A 22,480-nucleotide genomic window follows, 5' to 3' on the forward strand; every position below is an offset into this window, starting at 1 on the left:
ATGACCACAATGGTCCCTTCTGACCTTAAAGTCTGTGGGTCTATATGTGTGCAGAGGAGGCCTCCAAGAAGTCATTTGTGTAATAATGTTGAGTAGAGCTGATCGAAAAAATGGATGGAACACTCTTCCATCAGAAAATTCAGTTTGATCAAAATTGAAACTTATTGCAGGAACAAGAAGATCTCAACAAAATGTTCAATGGTAAAATTTTGAAATGATTTGTTATGACTTTCTTGTTTGTTTCATTTTGTTTAGACATTTAGATTAGATTAGATTACATTATTAATGTTTTGATATTATTAAATGAAACTATATGATGCTTTCAAATGAAATGATTTTTGAATTTCTGTTCTGAGAAAAATTTTGAAATTTCAAATTTTGGCCCAATTTGGGACTTTTTTCCACCCAAAATGTTGGAATTTTCTGACCAGCTTTAATGTTAAACAAATGACCACACCTGGTTCAGCAATAAAACTTACTACTCCAACTTTCTAGCATTGTGTAAGAGTTCTATTTTATAAAAAGTATAAGAATTTCTCATTAGTGCTGACGGGTAACTGTGATCCAAGGAAAATTCTGCCCAGCTAAGTAGAACAAAACACTCTGATTGCAGTTCAGGCTGAAAACATATCAGAAATAGAAGAGGCCTGTGTGCCCTCATGACCCTAACGAAGAATAACGTGAAAGGACAAGAAGTTCCATACTTACGGTTTCTACAGTTCAATCCCCCTAAGCCGAACGGGCACCTGTAACATGAAAGAACTATGAGTTTTAAACATCTGAGCCTTAGTTGTGACAACATGTTACCAAAGCTATTTTGGGAGTGGGTGCGGAAAAGGGGGTTAGGTTAAGAAACAGAGATTACTATACCTCACACACGTCTCATTTTCAAGCCTATATCCATCTTCGCAAGCTAGAAAATGAAAGAGAAAGGTGATGAGCACCCCTCAGTGGCGAACTGTAAGTAGGTTTGTATTTATTATTTGTATTGCTGTAGCTAGAAGCTCTAGTCACAGACTCATAGAAGTGTAGAACTGGAAGGGACCTCCATATGTCATCCAATCCAGCCCCTGCACTCAAGGCAGGACTTGGGGCATGTCTACACTTAAAATGCTTCTTTGGCACAGCTGTACCGATGCCGCTGTAGTATTTAATGAAAATACTCTAAGTCTGTTGGCTTAGTCAGTCCACCTCCCCAAGAGGCAGTAGCAGTGTCGGTGGGAGAAACTCTTCCACCAGCATAGCGCTGCCTACACGGGGGGGTTAGGTTGTGGATTTTTCACACCCCCAAGTGACGTAGTTATACCAAGATAGGTCTGCAGTGGAGACCAGACCCAAGTAATAACTAGACCATTCATGACAGGCGTTTGTCTAATCGGTTCTTAAAAGCCTCCAACAATGGAGATTCCACAACCTCTGTAGGCTATTTGTTCCAGTGCTTAACCACCCTGACAGGAAGTTTTTCCTAATGTCCAATCTAAACTTCCCTTGCTGCAATTTAAGCCCATTGCTTCTTGTCCTATCCTCAGAGGTTAAGGAGAATCAGTTTTCACCCTCCTCCTTGTAACAACCTTTTAGGTACTTGAAAACAATGATCATGTCCCCTCTCAGTCTTCTCTTCTCCAGATTAAAGAACCCCAGTTTTTTAAATCTTTCCTCATAGGTCAAGTTTTCTAGACCTTTAATCATTTTTGTTGCTCTTCTCTGGACTTTCTCCAATTTGTCCACATCCTTCCTGAAAGGTGGTGCGCAGGACTAGACAACAAAATGGCAGATGAAATTCAATGTTGATAAGTGCAAAGTAATGCACATTGGAAAACATAATCCCAACTATACAAATAAAATGATCTAAATGAGCTGTTACCACTCAAGAAAGAGATCTTGGAATCATTGTGGATAGTTCTCTGAAAACATCCACTCCATGTGCAGCAGCAGTCAAAAGAATGCTGGGAATCATTAGGAAAGGGATAGATAATAAGACAGAAAATATCATATTGCCTCTATGTCAATCCATGGTACGCCCACATCTTGAATACTGCGTGCAGATGTGGTCGCCCCATCTCAAAAAAGAGACATTGGAATTGGAAAAGGTACAGAAAAGGGCAACAAAAATGATGAGGGGTATGGAACAGCTTCCGTCTGAGGAGAGATAAATAGAACTGTGACTTTTCAGCTTGGAAAAGAGAGGACTAAGGGGGGATATGATTGAGGTCTATAAAATCATGACTGGTGTGGCGAAAGTAAATAAGGAAGTGTTATTTACTCCTCATAGCACAAGAATTAGGGATCACCTAATGAAATTAATAGGCAGCAGGTTTAAAACAAACAAAAGGAAGTATTTCTTCACACAACGCACAGTCAGCCTGTGGAACTCTTTGCCTAAGGATGTTGGAAAGGCCAAGACTCTAACAGGGTTCAAAAAAGAACTAGATAATTCATTGAGGATAGGTCCATTGATGGCTATTAGCCAGGATGGGCAGGGATGGTGTCCCTAGCCTCTGTTTGCCAGAAGCTGGGAATGAGCAACAGGGTTGGATCACTTGTTGATTACCTGTTCTGTTCACTTTCTCTGAAGAACCTGGCATTGGCCACTGTCAGAAGACAGGATACTGGGCTAGATGGACCTTTGGTCTGAGCCAGTATGGCCATTCTTAAGTTCTTACATTCGGCTGACTCCCTGGACCCCTTCTGGGGGGCTGTGTCTACACTGCAAAGCAATAAGGCTTGGATCCTGGTTCCCGGCTTAACTTGAGCTTGGATCCTCCAGCCCTGCAAGGTCCTGGGACCCTGCTTCTGAGCCCTGGGTTAGTGCAATTGCAGTGTAGACGCAAGGGGGGTTAGCTTGGAGCCCAGGATCAAGGGTGGGCTTATGTTACAGTGTAGATATACCCTTGAAATCTTCAGAGCTTGAAAAGAAAAGACAGGCAGCATCTCAGCTCTTTTCCAAACATACGCACACAAGCTGCAACCACAACAAAGCCTAAATGTCAAGCATTTGGGCCTGTTAATACATAATCTGAGATGGTGAAGGAATGCAGGAGCCACTGCTCTCAGTATGAGGCAGGAAATGCAACATATGACAAAGAAGAGGTCAATATTCACTGCCATGTATAGCAAAATAGAAGCACAAGCTCTTACTAACAAGAAGCTAGGCATTATTTCTGGCATTCCTGGTGCTTTAAAGGCCTCCCATCAAGAGAGCCGAGTACAATGGGGTCCTGGTCCATGAATGAGGCTCTACAAAATAAATAATAATAATAGGAACTCAGCTATCAGATCACACTGTGCAATTGCTATCAATTTTGGCCCATGCTTAACTTTATGCACAAGAGTAGCCACCTGTCACAGGGCAGTGCTTGTCTGGAGCATCCTCTGGTGGCAGTCTGAGGCATGACAAGCATACCTGCCTCAGTTTCCCTCCTTCAGACTCCCCAAGCTGTCTTTCCGAGTACGAATGGCCCTTGTGGGGTTCGTTTATTTAAAAATAAACCATCTAAACCATAATGAAACAAGACCCAGCCAAGTCCCACAACCCGAGTCCAGAGAGAACATCGAATAGAGCCCCAGTGTTATTTTGCCATGCCCCAGATCTCCAGTACAGCACCCCATTCCTCACCATGCCTCAGCCCTCCTGTACGGCTCCAGCATCCCTCATGGTGCCTCACTCCCAGCCTTCTGGCCCTCTAGCTTCAGCTCTCCAACTCTGAGAGCCAGCAGACATCTCCCTCTGTTGCTCTGAGCCTTCAGCCCTCTCCAGCCATGACTTTCTGGCCCAGGAAGGATGGCTGGCTATCCCCTCCATTGGCTTCCTAGCCCTCAGATCTTTTCAGCCTGCTGGCTCTGGCTTTGGCTCTTGAATAGTCAGCAGACTAGCTCCTCTGCTGGCTTCCTGATAATTCCTCCTCCTTTCCAGGGAGGGCCTGCAGACAGCTCTCTGTTGCTTTTCCCAGAGACTTCCTTCTGTCTCTCCCTGATCCTTTAACCCCCAGGTGCTGCCCTGTCCTCTTAATTGGCCAAAAGGGAACACCTATCCTGGCACAAGGGAGCTGAACTTACTTCAATGATGGGGGTGTGCCAGACTGTGAAACCCCCCAACTGCCTTCAATGGGACCAATTAAGTGCCTTGCTGGATTGGAGCCTCAGATAACAATTAGAGCTGGTCCAAATGTTTTTATGAAACACGTTTCCACCAGAAAATGGAATTTCATCAGCATCAAAACTTTCTGTGAGAATATGTCCATTTCAATGAAATTTTGTTTTAAAAATATTGGAAACGAAGCATTCTGATTTTTCGTTTTGAAATTTATATATATTTTTAGATGTCAGAATTGGAACAATGTTTCAATTTAATCAAAACAGAGCATTTCAAGTAATCTAAAACAGATTTTTTTTAAATTTTGTTTCTAAACTTTTTGTTTTTTCTGTTTTCATTCCAATTCAGTAGCACGGAGCTCTTTCTTCAGTTAGGAGGTCAAACTGCATGTCTTTCTCTAAAGCCAAAACTAGTGATGATGATCTGACAAGATGTGCAGTCAGCCACCATCCTCTAGCCCTATTACTTTTCAGAGTCCAAATGCATCATTTTCTTATGTTCTTAAACTGCACCGGCCCACTGTGATGTGATCAACCTAACCACACATCCTTGGACTCTTGTTGACTCTGGGCCAACACTTTCTAATTTGTACTTCCACCTTAAAGCAGAATATAAAGCATATGGGATCTGTAATAAGAACCCAAAGCTATACTTAAAGAAGAGACTACATGTGATAAACACAGCTGACCAGTGAAGGCCACTGCTAACCCACAGCAATACAACTGACAACATCTTTGTCTCCTAGCTCTATGACTGTTGTGTGCAGTTTGCAACGTACGAAATGCCTTTAAAGTTCTTGTGTAGCTGGATGAGTAGATATCTAGTCATAACACTGTATCTCTGTGTTCAGATATTTGGCAAGGAAAAGAAAAGTGTGTGACCTTAATCTGTACACAATTCAGATGTGTTGGCAACATCATCATAATAGACCAGGAGAATTCTATAGCAGGGGGATCTCATAACACCAATAGTAATTGATAGACTCCTCAATTTTAAGGCCAGAAGAGACCACTGTGATCATCTCCTGCATAGCATGGGCTATAGGATTTCCCTGAATTAATTTCTATTTGAAATCCAATAGCTGTGGTTTTACTGGAGCATATCTTTTAGGGAAACCTCCAATTTTGATTTTAAAATTTTCAGTGATGGAGAATCCACTGCCCTGACTGTTCAAAATTTTATTACTTCTTAAAGGTAATTTTAGTCTAAAATTTGTCCAGTTTATTTTTAGTCTAAATTTGTCTAGTTGTAATTTCCAGCCATTCGATCTTGTTATATTTTGTCTGCTAGAAGGAAGAACCCTCTATTATAATATTTCTCTTCCCCATGTAGATACTCAACCTTCTCTTTGATAAGATACATGGATTGAGTTCCTTGAGTTTACCACTGTAAAATAGGTTTTCCAATCCTTAATCATTCTCATGGTTCTTCTCAGAACATTCTCCAATGTTTCAACATCCTTCTTGGACTGTGGACACCAGAAATGGACACAGTATTCCAGAAGAATTGCACCACTTCCAAATGTAAAGGCAATATAACCTCCCTACCCCTACTTGACAATCCCCTGTTTATACATTCAAAGATCTCATTAGCCTTGTTAGCCAGTATTGCACAGCGAGTTTATATTCTGATGCTTATCCATCAGGATCCCCAAGTCTTTTTCAGAAGCACTGCTTCCCAGGATAGAGTCCCCCATCCTTTAAGTACAGCCTACACTCTTTGTTCCTAGATGTGTAGCATTACATTTGGCAGTATTGCTTGCTCCCAGATTACTATATGGTCCAAATCGCTCTGTATGAGTGACCTGTCCAAACTCAATGTTGGGTCATCTTCAAACTTTATCAGTGATGATTTTACATTTTATTTCAGATCATTGATAAAAATGATAAATAGCATAGGGCCAAGAATTAATCCCTGAGGGAACCCACTAGAAACCCACCAGTTGATTCCCCATTTACAACAACATGTTGAGACCTATTAATTACCGAGTTTTTAATCCATTTAATATATGCCACTGGTGATTTTGTTTTGTTCTAGTTTCTTAATCAAAATGCTGCGTGGTACCAAGACAAATGTGTTACAGAAGTCTAAGTATATTATACCAACTTTGTTATCTATATCAACCAAACTTGTAATCTCATTAAAAAAAAAATCAGGTTACTTTGATAGGATCTTTCTTCCATCAACCCATGTTGACTGGCATTAGTTATATTACCCTCCTTCAATTCTTTACTAATTGAGTCTCATATAAGCCATTCTATTGTTTTGCACAGGAATTATGTCAGGCTGACAGGCCTATAATTGCCCAGATCATCTTGTTTACCCTGTTAATATACTGGCACAACATTAGCTATTTTCCAGTCCTCTGGAACTTTTCCAGTGTTCTAGGACTTATTAAAAATCAACATTAATGGTCAAGTGAGCTCCTCAGTCAACTCTTTTAAAACTCTTGAGTGCAACTCTTTTAAAAAACTTGAGTGTCAGTTTTCTGGACATGTTGATTTAAAACTGTCTGATGTTAGTAGCTACTATTTAACATTTTCCTTAGTTATTGTCGGAATGAAAAGTATTTCATCATATGATATGAATACATTATCTGAATTTTTCATATTTTTCATACAGTACATATTTCCACTTCTGCCTTTTCTGCTCGACTGTTCTACCATTTTCATCTAATAATGGGCCAGTACCATTATAAGGGCTTCTTCAGTTCCTGAAATACTTAAGAAACTCTTTCCTATTGTACTTAACTCTTCTGGCCATAGATTTCTCCTTGTATCCTTTTCCTTCCCTTACCAAATATTTCCATTGCTATCAACTTTCCCTTTTTTCCATTTGTTATTTACATTATTTTGTATTGCTGCTTTCATTTCTCTTTTAAACCAGTCTGGCTTTTTTTTTTAACCATTTCCCCCCCAATATCTTGCTATTGTAGTTTTTTTTTGGATATTTAGTTGCCGATCATCATTCATAATTAAGTCAGTCCATCATACTCTTTGTATTAGATTTATCATGAACTTTCTCTTTTGACTTTTACAAAATCAAGGAAGAGTCCACAAGTAGAAGGACAAGTGATAAGTGCCTCAATCAACCAGAAACCAGGACAACATGCACATGAATACAAAATTATATACACCTGACCTATACATAATAGTGAGGTGTCAGCAGAAGAGCAGAGTGGTTTGTTCATGTTACCAGATCCAGGAGAGGAAAACTGAGTAACTAGATTGGGCATTACAGAACCCTGTGTTGGGAGCAATCCTATCTCCCAGGCTGCACTCCACAAAGGTGACTGCAGCCCTAGCACTCTTCTGCTGCTTGGGAAGTGGGGAAGGACTGGCGGATTTTGTGGCCCAACCTGACCCCAATCCCTCACCCACAGGGATGCCACTGCACAGTGGTGCAGTCAGTGCACCCCCCCCCCCTTACTGCAAACAAAATTCTCCAGTCCCACAGACAGGAAAGCTATCACACAGAGGGCAGGGGCAGGTCCTGAATGCCCCACTTCGGTGCATCCTAGGGTTCTTCAAATGTAATGCAGAGCTGCAGAACTTTTTGCTCCTATTTCCCTTTCACTACCCCCCCCCCCAGCTCTCCCCCTCCTGTCATGCAGCTTCCCTCCCACACCTCTCCCCAGTTCCTTTGAATCTGCTTCGAGGAGAGCTCACTGTGCCACTCCCACTCTCCTAGTTTTTAACTATTACCGGCTATTCCAAAATCTAAACATCGGTGTAGTCCGGGAGAGGCAGGGGGTGCGTTGCCCCCGCAAGCTGCGGAACTGGACCCCCACACACGTCCCCATTGGCCGGACTGGAGCTGCCCCCCAAATACAGAAGTCAAACTATGCCTATGAACCTAAACTGGGAGGTGGAAAGGGGGCAGAGGGGTGTTAAGGACTAGAGAGGCCTGCAGCCAGGCAGAACTTTCAACTCCAGTCCTCTTTTGACTTTTCACTCAGGATTTCTTTTTGTCCAGCTCGACCTCCCTCACCCAGTGAATGCCTGAGGGGTCTCTTGGAACCTTTTGGATGGGAGGAAGTGATCAGAGCCTTTCTCTGCTCACACAAGGACACTTGGTTTTACTGAGAAAAATGCACCCTGCAGAAGCCGACAGGGCGAGCCTGTGGTGGCCTTTTCTTCATCAACCCTGCAGGCTTGGTGTTCTGTCCTGGAAAGGATGGGAACAGGGGCTACCTGGAGATGAATGGAACGTATGATGAATGGTATTTAGGCTGAGATTTTCAAGCTCCTTCCAGCTCCTTTGAGAACCCCTCCCTTAAACCTTATTGATACTAGATATTTGTGGAGCCAGAATTACCAGTGTGCTCTAGGTGGCAGATTTCCCACAAGTGGGCTTTAGCTTTTTGCCAGGAAAGAGACACTCCTGGAGGTTTGCTGCTGACCATTCACCATGCCTTAGGTGCTCTCCAAATCACACCCAACTTCCTGTAAAGGATTCCGGGTAGCTCAGTACAAAAGGCACTTCCCACAGGAAGAAACACTATAATTAGAATTACCACTTGCGAGCATTTAACATGCTATGGGCTACATTTTCACCACCCACAATCAGGGCCAGTTTTTCCAGACACTCAGTCCCCTTCTAGGCACCTGTATGCAGGGCAGATTTTCAAAAGAGCTCAGCACATTGGGTCTGGTACTCTTTTGAAAAAAATCTCTGTAAATGTCAAATTGGGAGCTGCTGGGTGCTGAGTCCTTTCGAAAATCTGGATTGCACAATGGGGGCTAAATGGGAGCACAGCTTTGTCAAAAATCGGGCCCCAACTACAAATGCTGAGCACTTGAAAAATCTAGCCATGAGCTCTTTAAAAGATCTTACCCCACTCTCACTACAGAAGATGGCTTCCCGCTCTGTCCCCAGCTCTTGATAACATGGAGGTAAAATTCCCCTCAACACAGCTGTGTGTAAAACGCCATCTGCCCTAGAGCAATTTTCACCTATGCCATTTGCAAGCTCATGGAGGTGTCATCCTGTCTAAAATGTGTGGTGCCTGATTGTCCTGCTCATTTGATCATAACAGAGGTGATGGTGTGTCTTTTATTGCTCTGCTGCAAGCCCCTTGACCAATAAAGTATCCTATTTATTTTACAGATGGAATGAGAACAGAATTATCCCATCCCATCTGAAGTACTTACAATGCCCCTATTACCATAGTATTTGAGCATCTCATAATCTTTATTCTTCTCACAGCATTCCCCAGGGGATGAATAAGTACTATTACCCCCATTTTACAGGTGGGAAAGCTGAGGCACAGAGAAATGAAGTGACTTGCCCAAAGTCATAGAGGAAGTCTGTGCCAGAGCAAGAAACTAAAAGCTGGATCTCCCAAGGCCCAGGCTAGCACCCTAACCATTGGACCATCCTTCTTCTCAGCCCCACCCCCTGCAAGGTACACTGCAGCAATCTCCGCATCATTTGATACCAACCTTCCTCCATTCTTAGAAGGAAAAAAAGGAACGCTACTTTCTCGGACTGGAGCCGATTGAAATAAAAACTAGATGTTATTTTATGTGGGTTTCACGCATCCCGTCTCCTCCTCTTTGTTGCTGTTAGATGCCAGTGCTGCTGGAGATCCCATTACATGTATGAGGGAAAGCAGGGAAACATTATCACATATTTTTGAGCGAAGGCATATTAGATTATTTTAAGCTTACTTCAGAGCCACTGCAGACCTGACTAGAATTGTTTAGTGCTGGTTGACAAGGTTCTTTCATTGTGCTGTCGACAAGAACCTAGCCAACTAAGGATGGCAAGGTTAAGGACTAATTGGGGATAGTCAACATATTTAACAAAAATACCCCCCTACACACAGGCACCCCCCGCCCCACATGTATACACTCACAAAGGATTCATTTGTTTTACAATAGCACTTACAGATCCCAATTGAGATTGGGGCCACATTGTGCAAGGCGCTGTATATAAATATTGCAAGAGATATACCTTGTCTCAAAGAGCTCACAAATAAAGGTGGGGTGGGAAAACACAAGCACAATCAGGTGAAGTGTCCTGCCCAAGATCACACAGAATGGCTGAACCAAGGTTGGAAGCCAGGACTCTGGGTCCCAATCCAATGTCCATGTGGTCTCTTACAAATTGTGATATTGTCAAAACATGACTAATCACCAACTGGCTGCTTCATACAGACAGAGAGGGGAAGAGGGTGTCATCTTTTGTAGATTGTGAGCTCTTTGGAGCAGGGACACTCTTCCCACACGTTTATACAGCATCTAGCATGTTGCACTCACAGCCAGAAACAAAAAGTACATAATAACCATCAAAGTCATAAGTGTATTCATGATCAGGAAGCTGGACTTTTTACAACACACCACAGTATTGACTAATCTAAGCAGGCAATGGGCTCCACTGAACCTAGGTACATTTATTTTGATCACCGCAGGAGCAAAATTGACCATAGTTTATTTAAAATGTAGTGAAATAGCTCTGTGTCTGCTAAGGCACTAGTTAAGATACTGGCTCTTGTATTTAAATGTCTATTATGACCCTTTTTAAGATCAAATAAATTCACACTCCTTCTCAGCTACTTGGTCATTTCAAAATACTAAGGATGCATCAATACAGCTTGTGAATTTAAAACAATTATCTTTACTTCCCCTGGAGTTCAGACAAAAGAGCAACACAAAAAAGTGTGCTATGTTATCTGTGCACTATGCCACTGAACTGTTGCCTCTGGCATTCCAACCCCTTGTCTCTTTTCACTGGATCTTTCTGACTTGCACAGCATGCTCCCGAAAGCGATAATATTATGATAACTGTAGTGAGAGAGTATCTTCAAGTTCTTCTGTAAAGCACCATATCCAAATGGAGGAAATCTAAACTGTTAATATTTATTCATAACACTAAGCTGCTTAGCATGCAAAGAAATACAAAGAACACATGTGTGAAAATCATTTCAACTGGAAACAAAATATTAAGCAAAAACCAAAGCAAATCTGGCTGTGAAAAGAACAATACCTCTGCAGGAATGATCCATCTTGTTGTATTTAAAGTATCCACTCTTGCACTGGCAGACTGCAATGCCATCCAAGTCATTGCATTCCGAAGTCTCTCTGTCACATTCAGGGTCCTTCTGTTTACACAATCCACCAACTACCATAAAGACATCACCAATATCAGCTCATGTCCTTGTAAATTCACTGTTATGCATGTTGATCATCAGCTTTCCCCATGTATCACACTTAGATCAGGTAATGCTTTCCCCTATTTCTTTATTAACATTTGCTCCCTTTTGAGATAAAGCCACAGGACCCGATATGGCAGTCCCTACAACAGAGATTGGCCCAAATATGTAGGGAACGGTTGGAACCAGAACATGGATCTGAATTCTACAGCTGTCCCTAGCTCTGTGATATATATCCTTTTTGTTATGTGATTGTACGATGGGGTTCTTGTCTATGATTGTGGTCCCTAGCCACTACCACAATGCAAATAATAAATAATAATATAATGGGCATGAATTAAAATTCTGCATCTGTACACTCCCTGGCTTTGGAGGGCTTATAACCTGGATGAGATTTTTGCCCATTTCTGCACTAAATACATAATGTATTTATTAAGAGGGTCAATATTTGAACGCAGATATTAGAGATAGAAAAGACCTACTGAGTCATCAGGTCTATCTCCTACCAACCAACACAGCATTGTTCCCTGCAATATATTCTTGGGTGCTTTGTCCAACCCTGACAGAATTCAGCAGTCTCACAGATCTCTCCATTACGAAGTTGTACATGATATTCAGTCTAAATGTGTATGAAATCTTCAGTTAAAAAAAAAGAATTTGTATATGCTGTTCTTTTTGCCATACACAACTTGTACTTCCAGTCTAGATGATTTCTTTCAGATTAAGGGACACAAATATTAAATCCCTGTTAGAGAGATACCAGAGTATCCTTCACTCTGTAAAGCTCTTCCAGCGTAAATGCCCTCACATCTCCGCCTTCTAGCAGACAGACAGACAGACCACTGACATGTAAAGATGTAGTATATAGTAAGGAGAACCACAGCAGCATGCTCCACAAATACTGTTATAATTTCAGCCAAGATGTAGTTTCCCCACACTTCTGATACAACCAAACCAAACTAGGAGACTAGAGAAAGAGAGGGGTATGGCCCACCGCTCTTAGCATAGAACCAGGAGCTAGAAACTCATGAATTTTAATCCTAGATCTAATCTTGAGTCTATGGGTATGTCTACACGGCAATAAAAACTGGTGGCTGGCCCTTGCCAGATGACTTGGGCTCCTGTGGCTTGGGCTAAGGGGCTGCTTAACTGTGATGTAAACACTGGGGCCCGGGCTAAAGCCTGGGCTCCAGGACCCTGCGAGATTGGAGGGTCCCAGAGCTTGGGCTGCAGAACCGAGCCCGAACAATTACACTGCAATTAAACAGCCCCTTAGCCCGAGATTGGCGAGCCCAAGTCAGCTGGCATGGGCCAGCAGTGGTTGTCTATCTGCAGTGTAGAACACTATGTGGCCTTGGGCAAATGACTTAACCTTGCCTCATTTCCATTCTCTTTAATACGGCAACACAGGGAAATGAGCAATTAATGTTTGTGAAGTACTTTGAAGACGAGAAGGGCTATATAAGTACAAGGTATTATTGAGTGAATTCTGCAGTATAGGAATGCGCTCCCCAAAACCAGTTCTCTGAGCTTTTACAGATTATGGACCAGGCTGTGCAATACATATAATCGCAGAACAAGGAAACCCCAATAACCATCTGATCACTGTAATGGACCCAAATCCTCTCCACAGGCTTAAGCAGCATGAAAATGCATCCCATCATCTTACTGCTGAGTCACAGAATGTGGTTGGCCCAATAAAAGAATTAAGAGAACTAGAGTTACTTACTGCCTGTAAAGATTCATAACTGAACTACAGGCCTGTTCCAACGCCCTCTGCAGAAAGACTTCCATTAGCTTTGCTGGGCTTTGGTTCAGGCCTGACTGAGGAGAGCTGGGTCAAGCTGTGTGAACTTGGGTAATAATAAATCATTGCTACAATTTCTACGCCAATATGTTTCCCAACTGGAGCTCATAACCCTTTACTGTCCCAGCTCTTCTTGATTCCCTTCCCTCCTGAATTTGTCAGCTTGATTTTCAATATGTGTGTCAGAGAATAATTTGTGCTGTCAACAATTCTGTTTATCTTTAATGGGAAATTAGACACTAACCCTCACAAAACAAAAGAGCGGAAGAGGCCCCCGCTGGACTTGGGCTCAGCTGGCCTATCAAATCAAATGCCACCACTTTAATTGGGCTGGCGGCAGGAATTAGCAGGTGAAGAGCTCTGGCATGTGTTATGCAGGAGGTCAGACAAGATGAGCAAAATAGGCTCTGTCTGGCCTTAAAATCTATGAGAAAAGGAGTTTAAAACTACCAAATTTCTCATTTTTATGCTTATTTAGCTTAAATGGCCAGACCAATTTTTCTTTCAGACTCAGACCCAAGGCTAAATGTTGCCAACTCTCATCTTCAAAGCAAAACATCTACAAGTACGTCACAAAGCTCTGGATGCAGATTTTTTTTTTTAATGGAAACCTTGTCTCTCAAATGTCCCTCATTTCATGGGATAGCACTCATTTTAGTCTGAAGGCTACCTGTGTTGCACACACATTTGGGGTCCCCTCACTTGGACTGTAACATCAGTCTCATGAAATGGAGGCTACAGAAACCTATGTCCATGGAAGGAAGGAATTCCACAGCATTTTGAAGTTTCCTGCATGCATCATGTTTTGGTCCCTAGTCACACACTGCATCCCATGGTTGGGCCTGGGCAGGTGAAGGGGTCTGTATAGAAATGTTACTCAGCCTCGAACCATTTTAATACTGTTCACTTTTACCAATGGAATCTGGCACCAAGAAAAACCCAACCCCCAGCACATACAGATTAACCATAGCAGCAAAGAAAGGCTATCATCAAATTGACGGGGAGGGCTTGTCTCACTATAAACCTCACCTTGCTGTCACCCTCCCCTTTTTTAGCAGCTCTAAGCCCTGCACTCAAACCATTTTGATAGGTTCAAACCACGTGGTTAGAATAAGTCTCGTATTTTTTTGATCTGGATGGGATTCAATGCCGTACCCCAGAGAGAAAAGGACCATTCACAGTAACTGTAATTCTGCGCGGTGTAATGTCTTTCACCCCTCTAACATTTTCATAAAGAGGCAGATTACTCACACATGCGGGTAAGATAAAACTTGACATCTGCAGTCTTTTTTTACACCGCAGGGGCTTTAAGATGACTTCCATTTAAATGAGATACATATTTGAAAGGGACTTTTCAGAAGGCCACAGTCACTTTAAAAACAAACAAACAAATAAAAAGCTGATTGTTTTGCAGTTTCATTATGATCAATCCGGAAGTTATTTACCTCTGGGGAGCAGCGTATACTTGGAGATGAACTGGCAGGTTTCAGCAGAAGTTTTGCAAGCACTAATGTAGCTTCGTACACTGCTAACAATGTCAAAGAGCGTCACGTTGGATGCTAAAGAAAAGGTGGTTTGGACTGAAACTCGGACAGAATTGGACTCCCTGCCAAAAAAAACCTATGCATCATCGTTTGCATTTTATTTCATTGTTAATATGTCCTCGGCAGATTGCTATTAATATCAGTAATACGTAGCGTGCATACAACACTTGATGTATATTGAAAAGACTGTCCAAACATTAGCTAAGTCCCCATAACAACCCTGTCTTATGTTACCCCCACTTTACAGACACGGCAAACATATACATTTAAGACCCAATTCCGTCCGCAGTGGGATACAAGTAATTCACAATGAAGCCAATGAGAGGAGATACTCGTATTTTTCAGGGGCAAAGTTAGGCCTAGGGATATTAATGACCTGATTTTGAAAACAGGTGTCATTGACTTTACTGGGAACTGGGGTTGGTCAGCACTTCTGAAAATCAGGCCATAAGTGACTTGCCTAAGGCCACAAAGAAAGTCAGTGGCAGAGCACTACAGTGTTCCTTGCTCCCAGTTCCATAGCGAGTCCTCTTATGCCACATTGTGTCTATCTTATTATCAGCTGCAAAGCTTGGATCCAGAGCTGAACTTCCCCAGAGTTTTAGGCTGTTCAGATCAAGGAGGTAGCTTCTCCCCTATCCCCGACACATGCATTGTATTATATTCCTTACCTTGCAGCTTTAACTACTGAGTTGTAATAGCCAGGTAACTCTGAGAGAGACACGTTCAGCTGAAGGAAAGAATGGATATTCTATTACTGTTCGGGAATTAAACAGCGACCTCTGACCTTCGCAACAGCCTCCTATTTTAATGAGACAGAGGGGCTTTGTATTGTCAACAAGGGAAGGATGAAGTCGCCATTGTGCAGCTTTGGACATGAGCAAAGTCCTATGGTTTATAAAAATGGGCATCTGTCCCAGGCCTGCTGTGCAGTGAGCACGATGGGCGAGGACCAGCCAGCAAAGCAGTGGGGAAAGAGGCCTGCATAAGGCACTATTCAGAACGACACACTTGGATGCTGCACATTATCCAAGGCGCCTCCCCCCGAATCCCACCCTCAAGGAAAGAGTCTCGGACTCAGTCATTTATTTTGATTTCTCCTAAGTCTGTTTAGTCAATATCACGGAGGCTGTCATTCCCTCTTCCTGTTGCTTTAGCTACGTCACCAGGCAAGCTGCCTTGCTTGGTGAACAGGCACAGTGAACTGCTGGGACCAAGGGCTGCTAAAAAGCTGATCTAACTTGTGCGAAGACAAGAATGAATACGTGGTAGGCAAGAGAACTACCCCTGGTATGAATGATTCACCGGCTACCTCTCCACTGTGAGGCAGGAGTTTGATTCACCTGCTTGCGTACACAAACCCGCACTCGCTCGTATTGAGCTACACGAGTTGCAATAGCTGTGTAGACATCGTAGCGGCCGCGGAGGCCTGGCTTCGTTGTGCCGAGAATAAACCTGCCTGAAACTGGTGGAGATGTACTTGGCACAGCTATGCCATGCGGCCACTGCCAGGGCTACCACGGCTACACTGCTATTGATACTCGTGGCTAGCTTGCTGAGAAGAAAGGAGTATGTGTACGCAAGCAGGGGAATCACAACCCTAGCTCGCAGTGTACTCAGAGCCACAGCTCTCTTTTCCAAGCAACTTCAGCACCAGGTTGGTATTTATGAGACTTGTTGCTGAAACTGGGGGAGCCCAGGATTATTGGTCCGGAGTTTGCCTCCGAACCGGAAATAAAGATCTTTATAACCCCTACGCCGGAAACTGCAGTACAACAAGACACTAGGGGGAGGGCACTCAATAGAAGCCTATAGGCAACCCCAGCCTAGTCAGAATGAGCTTTGCCTTAGTCTAACTCACTCAGCTTCCTTGAAGCAGGGTCTCTCCACTGAGGTATTGATGGGGTGGGATGAACTAAGATTCAAAAAATGAGCAGATCTTTGAACATAATTATCAGCCTAATCACCCATCCTTATTTCCTGCCTGGGCAAGCCATCCCTCAGCCAAGAGAGAAAAAAGGAGCTAATGATTCAAGTTCCACACCTAACAAAAAGAAAAGGAGGACTCGTGGCGCCTTAGAGACTAACCAATTTATCAGACCACAAGTCCTCCTTTTCTATTTGCGAATACAGACTAACACGGCTGCTATTCTGACACCTAACAAAGCCCATCCCCTGGCATGAAGGAAGAGCTGAAGTTATTCTTTCTTGTCCCATTTCTCACTGCTGAAGCTTGGTTCTCCAGGTGAGTAATCAACTGTGGTTTCTGCCTTCCCAGAGATGGGCAACTTAGATTGGAATAGCATGAACACCAACCAGTATTATTTGGCTATATGCAGTTAGTCTAATGTTACCACTATGTGTACTCTTCTGCAAATGCAGCATTCTTATAATTTATTTGTATTGTGGTAGCAACCAGGAGCTCCAGTCATAGACTAGAACCCCACTGAGTTAGATGCTGTACAAACAGAACAAAAGGACAAGTCTTGCTCCAAAGAGCTGATTCATTTTTTCTTCCCACACAAACATAAATTCTGTCATGAAGCACTGGAATAACAGAATCATAGAATCATAGGACTGGAAGGGACCTCGAGAGGTCTTCTAGCCCAGTCCCCTGCACTCATGGCAGGACTAAGTGTTATCTAGGCCATCCCTGACAGGTGTTTGTCTAACTTGTTCTTAAAAATCTCCAATGATGGAGGTTCCACAATCTCTCTAGGCAATTTATTTCAGTGCTTAATCATCCTGACTGTTAGGAAGATTTTCCTAATGTCCAACTTAAACCTCCCTTGCTTCAATTTAAGCCCATTGCTTCTTGTCCTATCCTCAGAGGTTAAGGAAAACAATTTTTCTCCCTCCTCCTTGTAACAACCTTTTATGTACTTGAAAACTGTTATGTCCCCTCTCAGTGTTCTTTTCACCAGACTAAACAAACCCAGTTTTTTCAATCTTCCCTCATAGGTCATGTTTTCTAGACCTTTCATCATTTTTGTTGCTCTTCTCTGGACTTTCTCCAATTTGTCCACATCTTTCCTGAAATGTGGCACCCAGAACTGGACACAATACTCCAGTTGAGGCCTAATCAGTGCAAAGTAGAGCAGAAGAATTATGAAGCATCATGTCTTGCTGACAACATATTTTACAGTCTCTGAGGAAAAGTCCCTAGCATCTGACATGGTCATGACATAGTAAATGACGAATGCCTGAACCAGAAAATGTCATTGGTATAAAGATGAACCCATGATTTACAGTCTCTGTATCTTGTGCTTTGTTGCACAGATCATGACACTGGATGAAATCTACATGAAGCAGCATTTGTTAGTGTTCTAGAAATGACACTTACCATTGTTATTATTTCATCTTCAATTCGATGGAGTTCAGAATACTTCCCATGAGTAGTGTTCAGTTTCAGTGCAACTTGACCAAAAAATGTTCTTACTAAAATTAAAAACAAAGCCTGTTAGTTACAATTCATGCAGCTTTGATACCCCAGGCTGAGATCTTATCATGTCCCATGAGCTAGACAGAGTTTAGTCTGGTTGAAAACTATAGCAATGGGAAACCTATGAATGAGTTTACCACTAATAAAGCACAGATCCCATGGGATTCTTCACAAGAGATTGTGTGTCAGCCCCAGTGGTCCTAGCTAAATTCCAGCTCAGACAGTTATATGTAATCTAACTGAATACTCCTGCAGCTTAAATTGAAGAGAGAGTTGTTCTTTTTCATTTCCTGTCCTAACCCGTTGTGCAGTGGTACTACTTGCTGTTAATCAGTCTGCATTCCGCCCAAGAGGTAACTATATTTCAGTGTTGGGTGCAATAATTCTTGTACTATATAATCTCTCTGTCTTTATAGGGACATTTATATGGTTACTCTGAAGGTCTTGATAGACTAAGATAATCTGCCTTCCCTCCCCCCCCACACACACCAAGTCTCTTTTTTATACTGCATATATTTTGCTCATTCCATTTCTAATTTTCCATTCTTTGCATCATGTATCTTGATCTTGCTGTTTTGTTTTTTTTTAATTTTTCCAAATCCTTTCTATGTTGTGGTGCCCAAAATTGCATACAGTTGTTGAGGTGAAGCTGCTGTGAATAACCTCAGCGTGGCCAACTCTCATGATTTTCAGGTATGATTCGCCATATTTGGTGGTTTTCTTAAAGCCTCAGCTACTGGAGGCATGTGATTAGGTGAGAACCTCAGCTTTCTTCCTTTTTTTTTTATTTAATATAACAGTAATTTTCTAGCCCTTGTCAGTGTAGAGAAAAACTTGAAAATGTGACCCAGGTATAAACTTGTGATGGGGTCTACAGGCCCCACACTGAAGTTGGGCTGGGAGTGGAGCAATATTGTGCTAAGGGGTGGGCCCTGCCTATGTGCACGGCATGTTCCCACAGCAGGGACACTGGTAGCTCAGAGAAGTGGGGAGGGAGCTGCAAGCTCCACCAGGAAGCAAGACTAAAGCTGAGGGCTATGTCAGGAGTGGCAACAGCTTTGTGAAGGCTGCTCTAGAAGCAGGGATTTGGGTACCCCCACTTTTGGGGAGCTGAAAGCCCTAAAAGAGATTACTTCAACATGACACTAAGAGACTGAAGATTGTCTCTGAAGCCAGTGACCATGCTCCAACTGGAATAGCTCCAGACTGGTAGGAAGTGACCCAGAGGAAAATATAATTTAGGGTAGCTCAATAGCTGGGCCAGATGCTTTGATAAACCCCTAGGGCACTGGGTCAGGACCCAGTGGAACAGGTGGGCCCAGATCCCTCTACCTTGCCCACTCCCCCACACCTCTATAGTGACAGAACCTCTGTGAAAGCAATCTGAGCACACAGAAGTGATTAAGGCTGCTGCCAGGGCCCCTTTGGGTTGACTAGGCTGGCAGAAACTATAAGTCCACGACCCGACCGCTAGGACAGCTGATCATCAGACCATCCCGCTACAAACCTCTAGATTCAAAAACTAGAAGGCAAATAAAAATAATTCAAAATCTATTTCTTTTTTAAATCTTGTGGTTTTTAAGCTAATTTATTGATTTTGGGGGTGCCTGACTCATGAGTTTTGAAAGCTTGGGGTTGGAAATATTTAATTGTTAAATATATGAGAGAAGAGATGTCAAGTTTGTGTGGGATTTAGGTAACTTTGGGACTGAAATGTGTGATGCCCTTTGAGATGAGGTACAGTTTAGAGTTAAAAGCACTCTTGCCTACCTAGATTTATACAAGCCTCGGAGCAGAAGCTAATAACCCAAGTTGGAATTTGGTCAGAATAGCAGGGATTCTATCCCTAAATCTTCTATTAAATGTCATTAGACTGTCAGTGAAAATGGAGGATCACAGCTTCAGCTTTATATCCCATCCAAAAGACAAATACAGTTGCTGATAACATTATAAAGCCTCCAATCCTTTCCCATGCCTTCAGGCTACACACAGAGGCCAGGTGCTCCTCTCACGGCAAGTTTTGTACCAGAGAAACCTCATTGACGTCTCTGATTCCTGATTTACACTGGCATAATCAGAAGAGAATTAGATTCACAGTGTTTATATAATCTGCCCTTAGTCCAAAATAAAATAAAATCATTTGTTACCCTAGCAGTCCATCTTAAAAATGCCCTTCATTAATACCTCAGGCATGATTCAACAGCACTATTTTCATATTTGTAATTCTTTCAGATCGTGGCTCACAGTAAAGTCTTGTAAAACAGTCACTTCTACAATGGGTCATGAGAAAAGTGTGAAATTCAGAGTCTTTCTGCATATAGAGGTGATGGAACTTGGATATTGAATAATTGTGCTATATGCGAAACGAAAGCTACAAAATAAGGCCTTGTTCCTACAAAGACTTATACAGTTGCTTAACTTTATGCACATGATTAGTCTAACTGAAGGCAAATTTCACAATGGCCCTACTAACATGCGCCTAAGTCTTTGTAGGAGTAGGATCTAAGTATTTTGTGAAATTCTTTTGGATTGTTAGAATTCGTTAAAAAAAAAAACAACCCCTGGATTTTCTGTCCTTAAAATACAAATAAACCTGTAACCATTATTTGAAATATGATGTTTCTATAGCTTTATGAAAGTGGAGGAAATCGTTAAATATCACTGAATCCCCAGGACATTCCACCACAAAATACATGAGACTACATATCGGTAAAGACAATAAAAGACAATTATGCTAATGGAAACCAGTTATCAGTAGCTAAATTTTAAAGGAAAGGATTTTTCTGATTCCTGGTTTTATTTCTGTCTCAGAAGATTTTTATTTTTAACCAAGTATTTCTTTCTTTCTTTCTTTCTTTCTTTCTTTCTTTTTTTTTTTTTTTGCAGTTCAATTCTCTTACCTAAATTGCATTTTCCTTTTTCTAGCTTGTATCCAAGAGGACATTTGCAGACATAGGAGCCGTGAGTATTATTACATGTGGCCAGAGCTGGGCATGGATTAGAAAGACATTCATCCACATCTGAAACAAGGGAGAAAACAGAACAGTTGGTAGAATTACAAGAAATCATTGGCAGTAGAACTAGAAGACCCTCTGCGTATTGCTGTACGACTCACTGCATCATTACCACTTATTATTATTTATCATGTTCTTGATCATCCTACCGAAGCCGAGTGAACAAATGCAAATAAATGCAAATTCCCATTCTCATTGTTTTACTGACTTTGCTTCAGCCCCAGTGAATAATAATGCCTAGCTCTTATCAATCACTTTTAATCAGTAGATCTCAAAGTGCCTTATAAAGGATATCCCCATTATCCCCACTAACACACAAAAAGGTGAAGGAACTTGCCCAAGGTCACCCAACAGGCTAGTGGCAAAACCAGAACCAGAACCCAGATCTTCTAAGTTCCACACTGGTACTCTAGCCACTGGGGTCATAGCCTGTTTCTACAAACTGCTATCACTCAGGCAATGTAGATTGATTTCTTTGATGTTGCTTGAATTGTCACCAATATAAGATGGAGGAGCCATTGGCTGCAATATTGTCCTTTACCTTCCCTGCAGTCTTCTCCTTGCCAGGCTGGTGAACACTTGCACTGATATTTGCCCATAACACCATTAATAACGCATTTTCCATCATGCAGACAAGGGTTTGTGGAGCAGACATTGACTGTGAAATAAGACATTTGGGGGATTAATTCCTGGCTTGACTAGCATGACTGTAGTTTTGTCTAGTTGCTATGCATGCCGTACAACTGCACATTCAAATGCTTGGGGGGGAAAACCATTGGATTCTCACTCTCTTTTCTGCCATATCTGGAAATGCTCTTCATGATGCATGTGTTAGTCTCATTAGCAGGAAGATAAATTATGCACATGTCCAAGTGCAGAACATAGCCAGAAGGGCTGGCTCGTTTGTTGATTACACGGGATTACAAGACAAGCTAGGGGGCACATGTCACTCGGATCTGTTTTCTGGTTATTACTGAGCAGTGTAATTCACAAAGGCTGTAAGGATGGTTTTAGGGTTAAAGCACAGGAGTCAGGAACTCCCGTGGGCTGTTGCTGGCTCTGCTGCAGGCTTACGGTGTGGCCACAGACAGGTCACGGAGGCCCACACATTTCAAAAATGGCCACTGATTTTTGGTGTCCAGCCTGAGACAAACTGATTTTTCAGAGTTGCTGAGCGCTCACCCTGGTGACGTCTCCCGAGCGGAGTTATGAGCGTTCAGCACCTCTGACAAGCAGGGCCAGTAGCGTAGCCAAGGGGGAAGCGGGGGGAGCGGCCGCTCCCCCTCTGAGCACAAGTGGAGCCTTTTTGATTTCTAGGTGCCTTTTTTCATTTATTCACCCGGCAGTGCTCCGGCTCCTCGGCGGCGGGGGCCTTCGCGCGCTCCGGCTCCTCGGCTGCACTTCAGCAGCAGGGGCCTTCAGTG

At 42.5% G+C, this 22,480-nt stretch overlaps 1 protein-coding gene across 7 annotated transcripts in view; it reads right to left on the bottom strand.

Annotated features, from left to right (window-relative positions):
• Window positions 1–22,480, bottom strand: part of HEG1 (heart development protein with EGF like domains 1) — a 95,490-nt gene that overhangs the window by 14,745 nt on the left and 58,265 nt on the right. For 6 of the 7 annotated variants that reach the window (XM_075117747.1, XM_075117749.1, XM_075117750.1 and 3 more), the window contains 8 exons: window positions 21,598–21,714; window positions 20,943–21,062; window positions 17,944–18,038; window positions 15,272–15,330; window positions 14,502–14,662; window positions 11,084–11,218; window positions 871–913; window positions 709–746 (listed from right to left, as the gene is read on the bottom strand). In XM_075117747.1, coding sequence (XP_074973848.1) covers window positions 709–746; window positions 871–913; window positions 11,084–11,218; window positions 14,502–14,662; window positions 15,272–15,330; window positions 17,944–18,038; window positions 20,943–21,062; window positions 21,598–21,714 — 768 coding nt within the window. The remainder of the gene's footprint in view (window positions 1–708; window positions 747–870; window positions 914–11,083; window positions 11,219–14,501; window positions 14,663–15,271; window positions 15,331–17,943; window positions 18,039–20,942; window positions 21,063–21,597; window positions 21,715–22,480) is intronic. The other variant, XR_012664328.1, reaches the window with a different exon arrangement.

This window comes from Caretta caretta, chromosome 11, assembly GCF_965140235.1.
Source record: "Caretta caretta isolate rCarCar2 chromosome 11, rCarCar1.hap1, whole genome shotgun sequence".
Classification (NCBI taxonomy): domain Eukaryota; kingdom Metazoa; phylum Chordata; order Testudines; family Cheloniidae; genus Caretta; species Caretta caretta.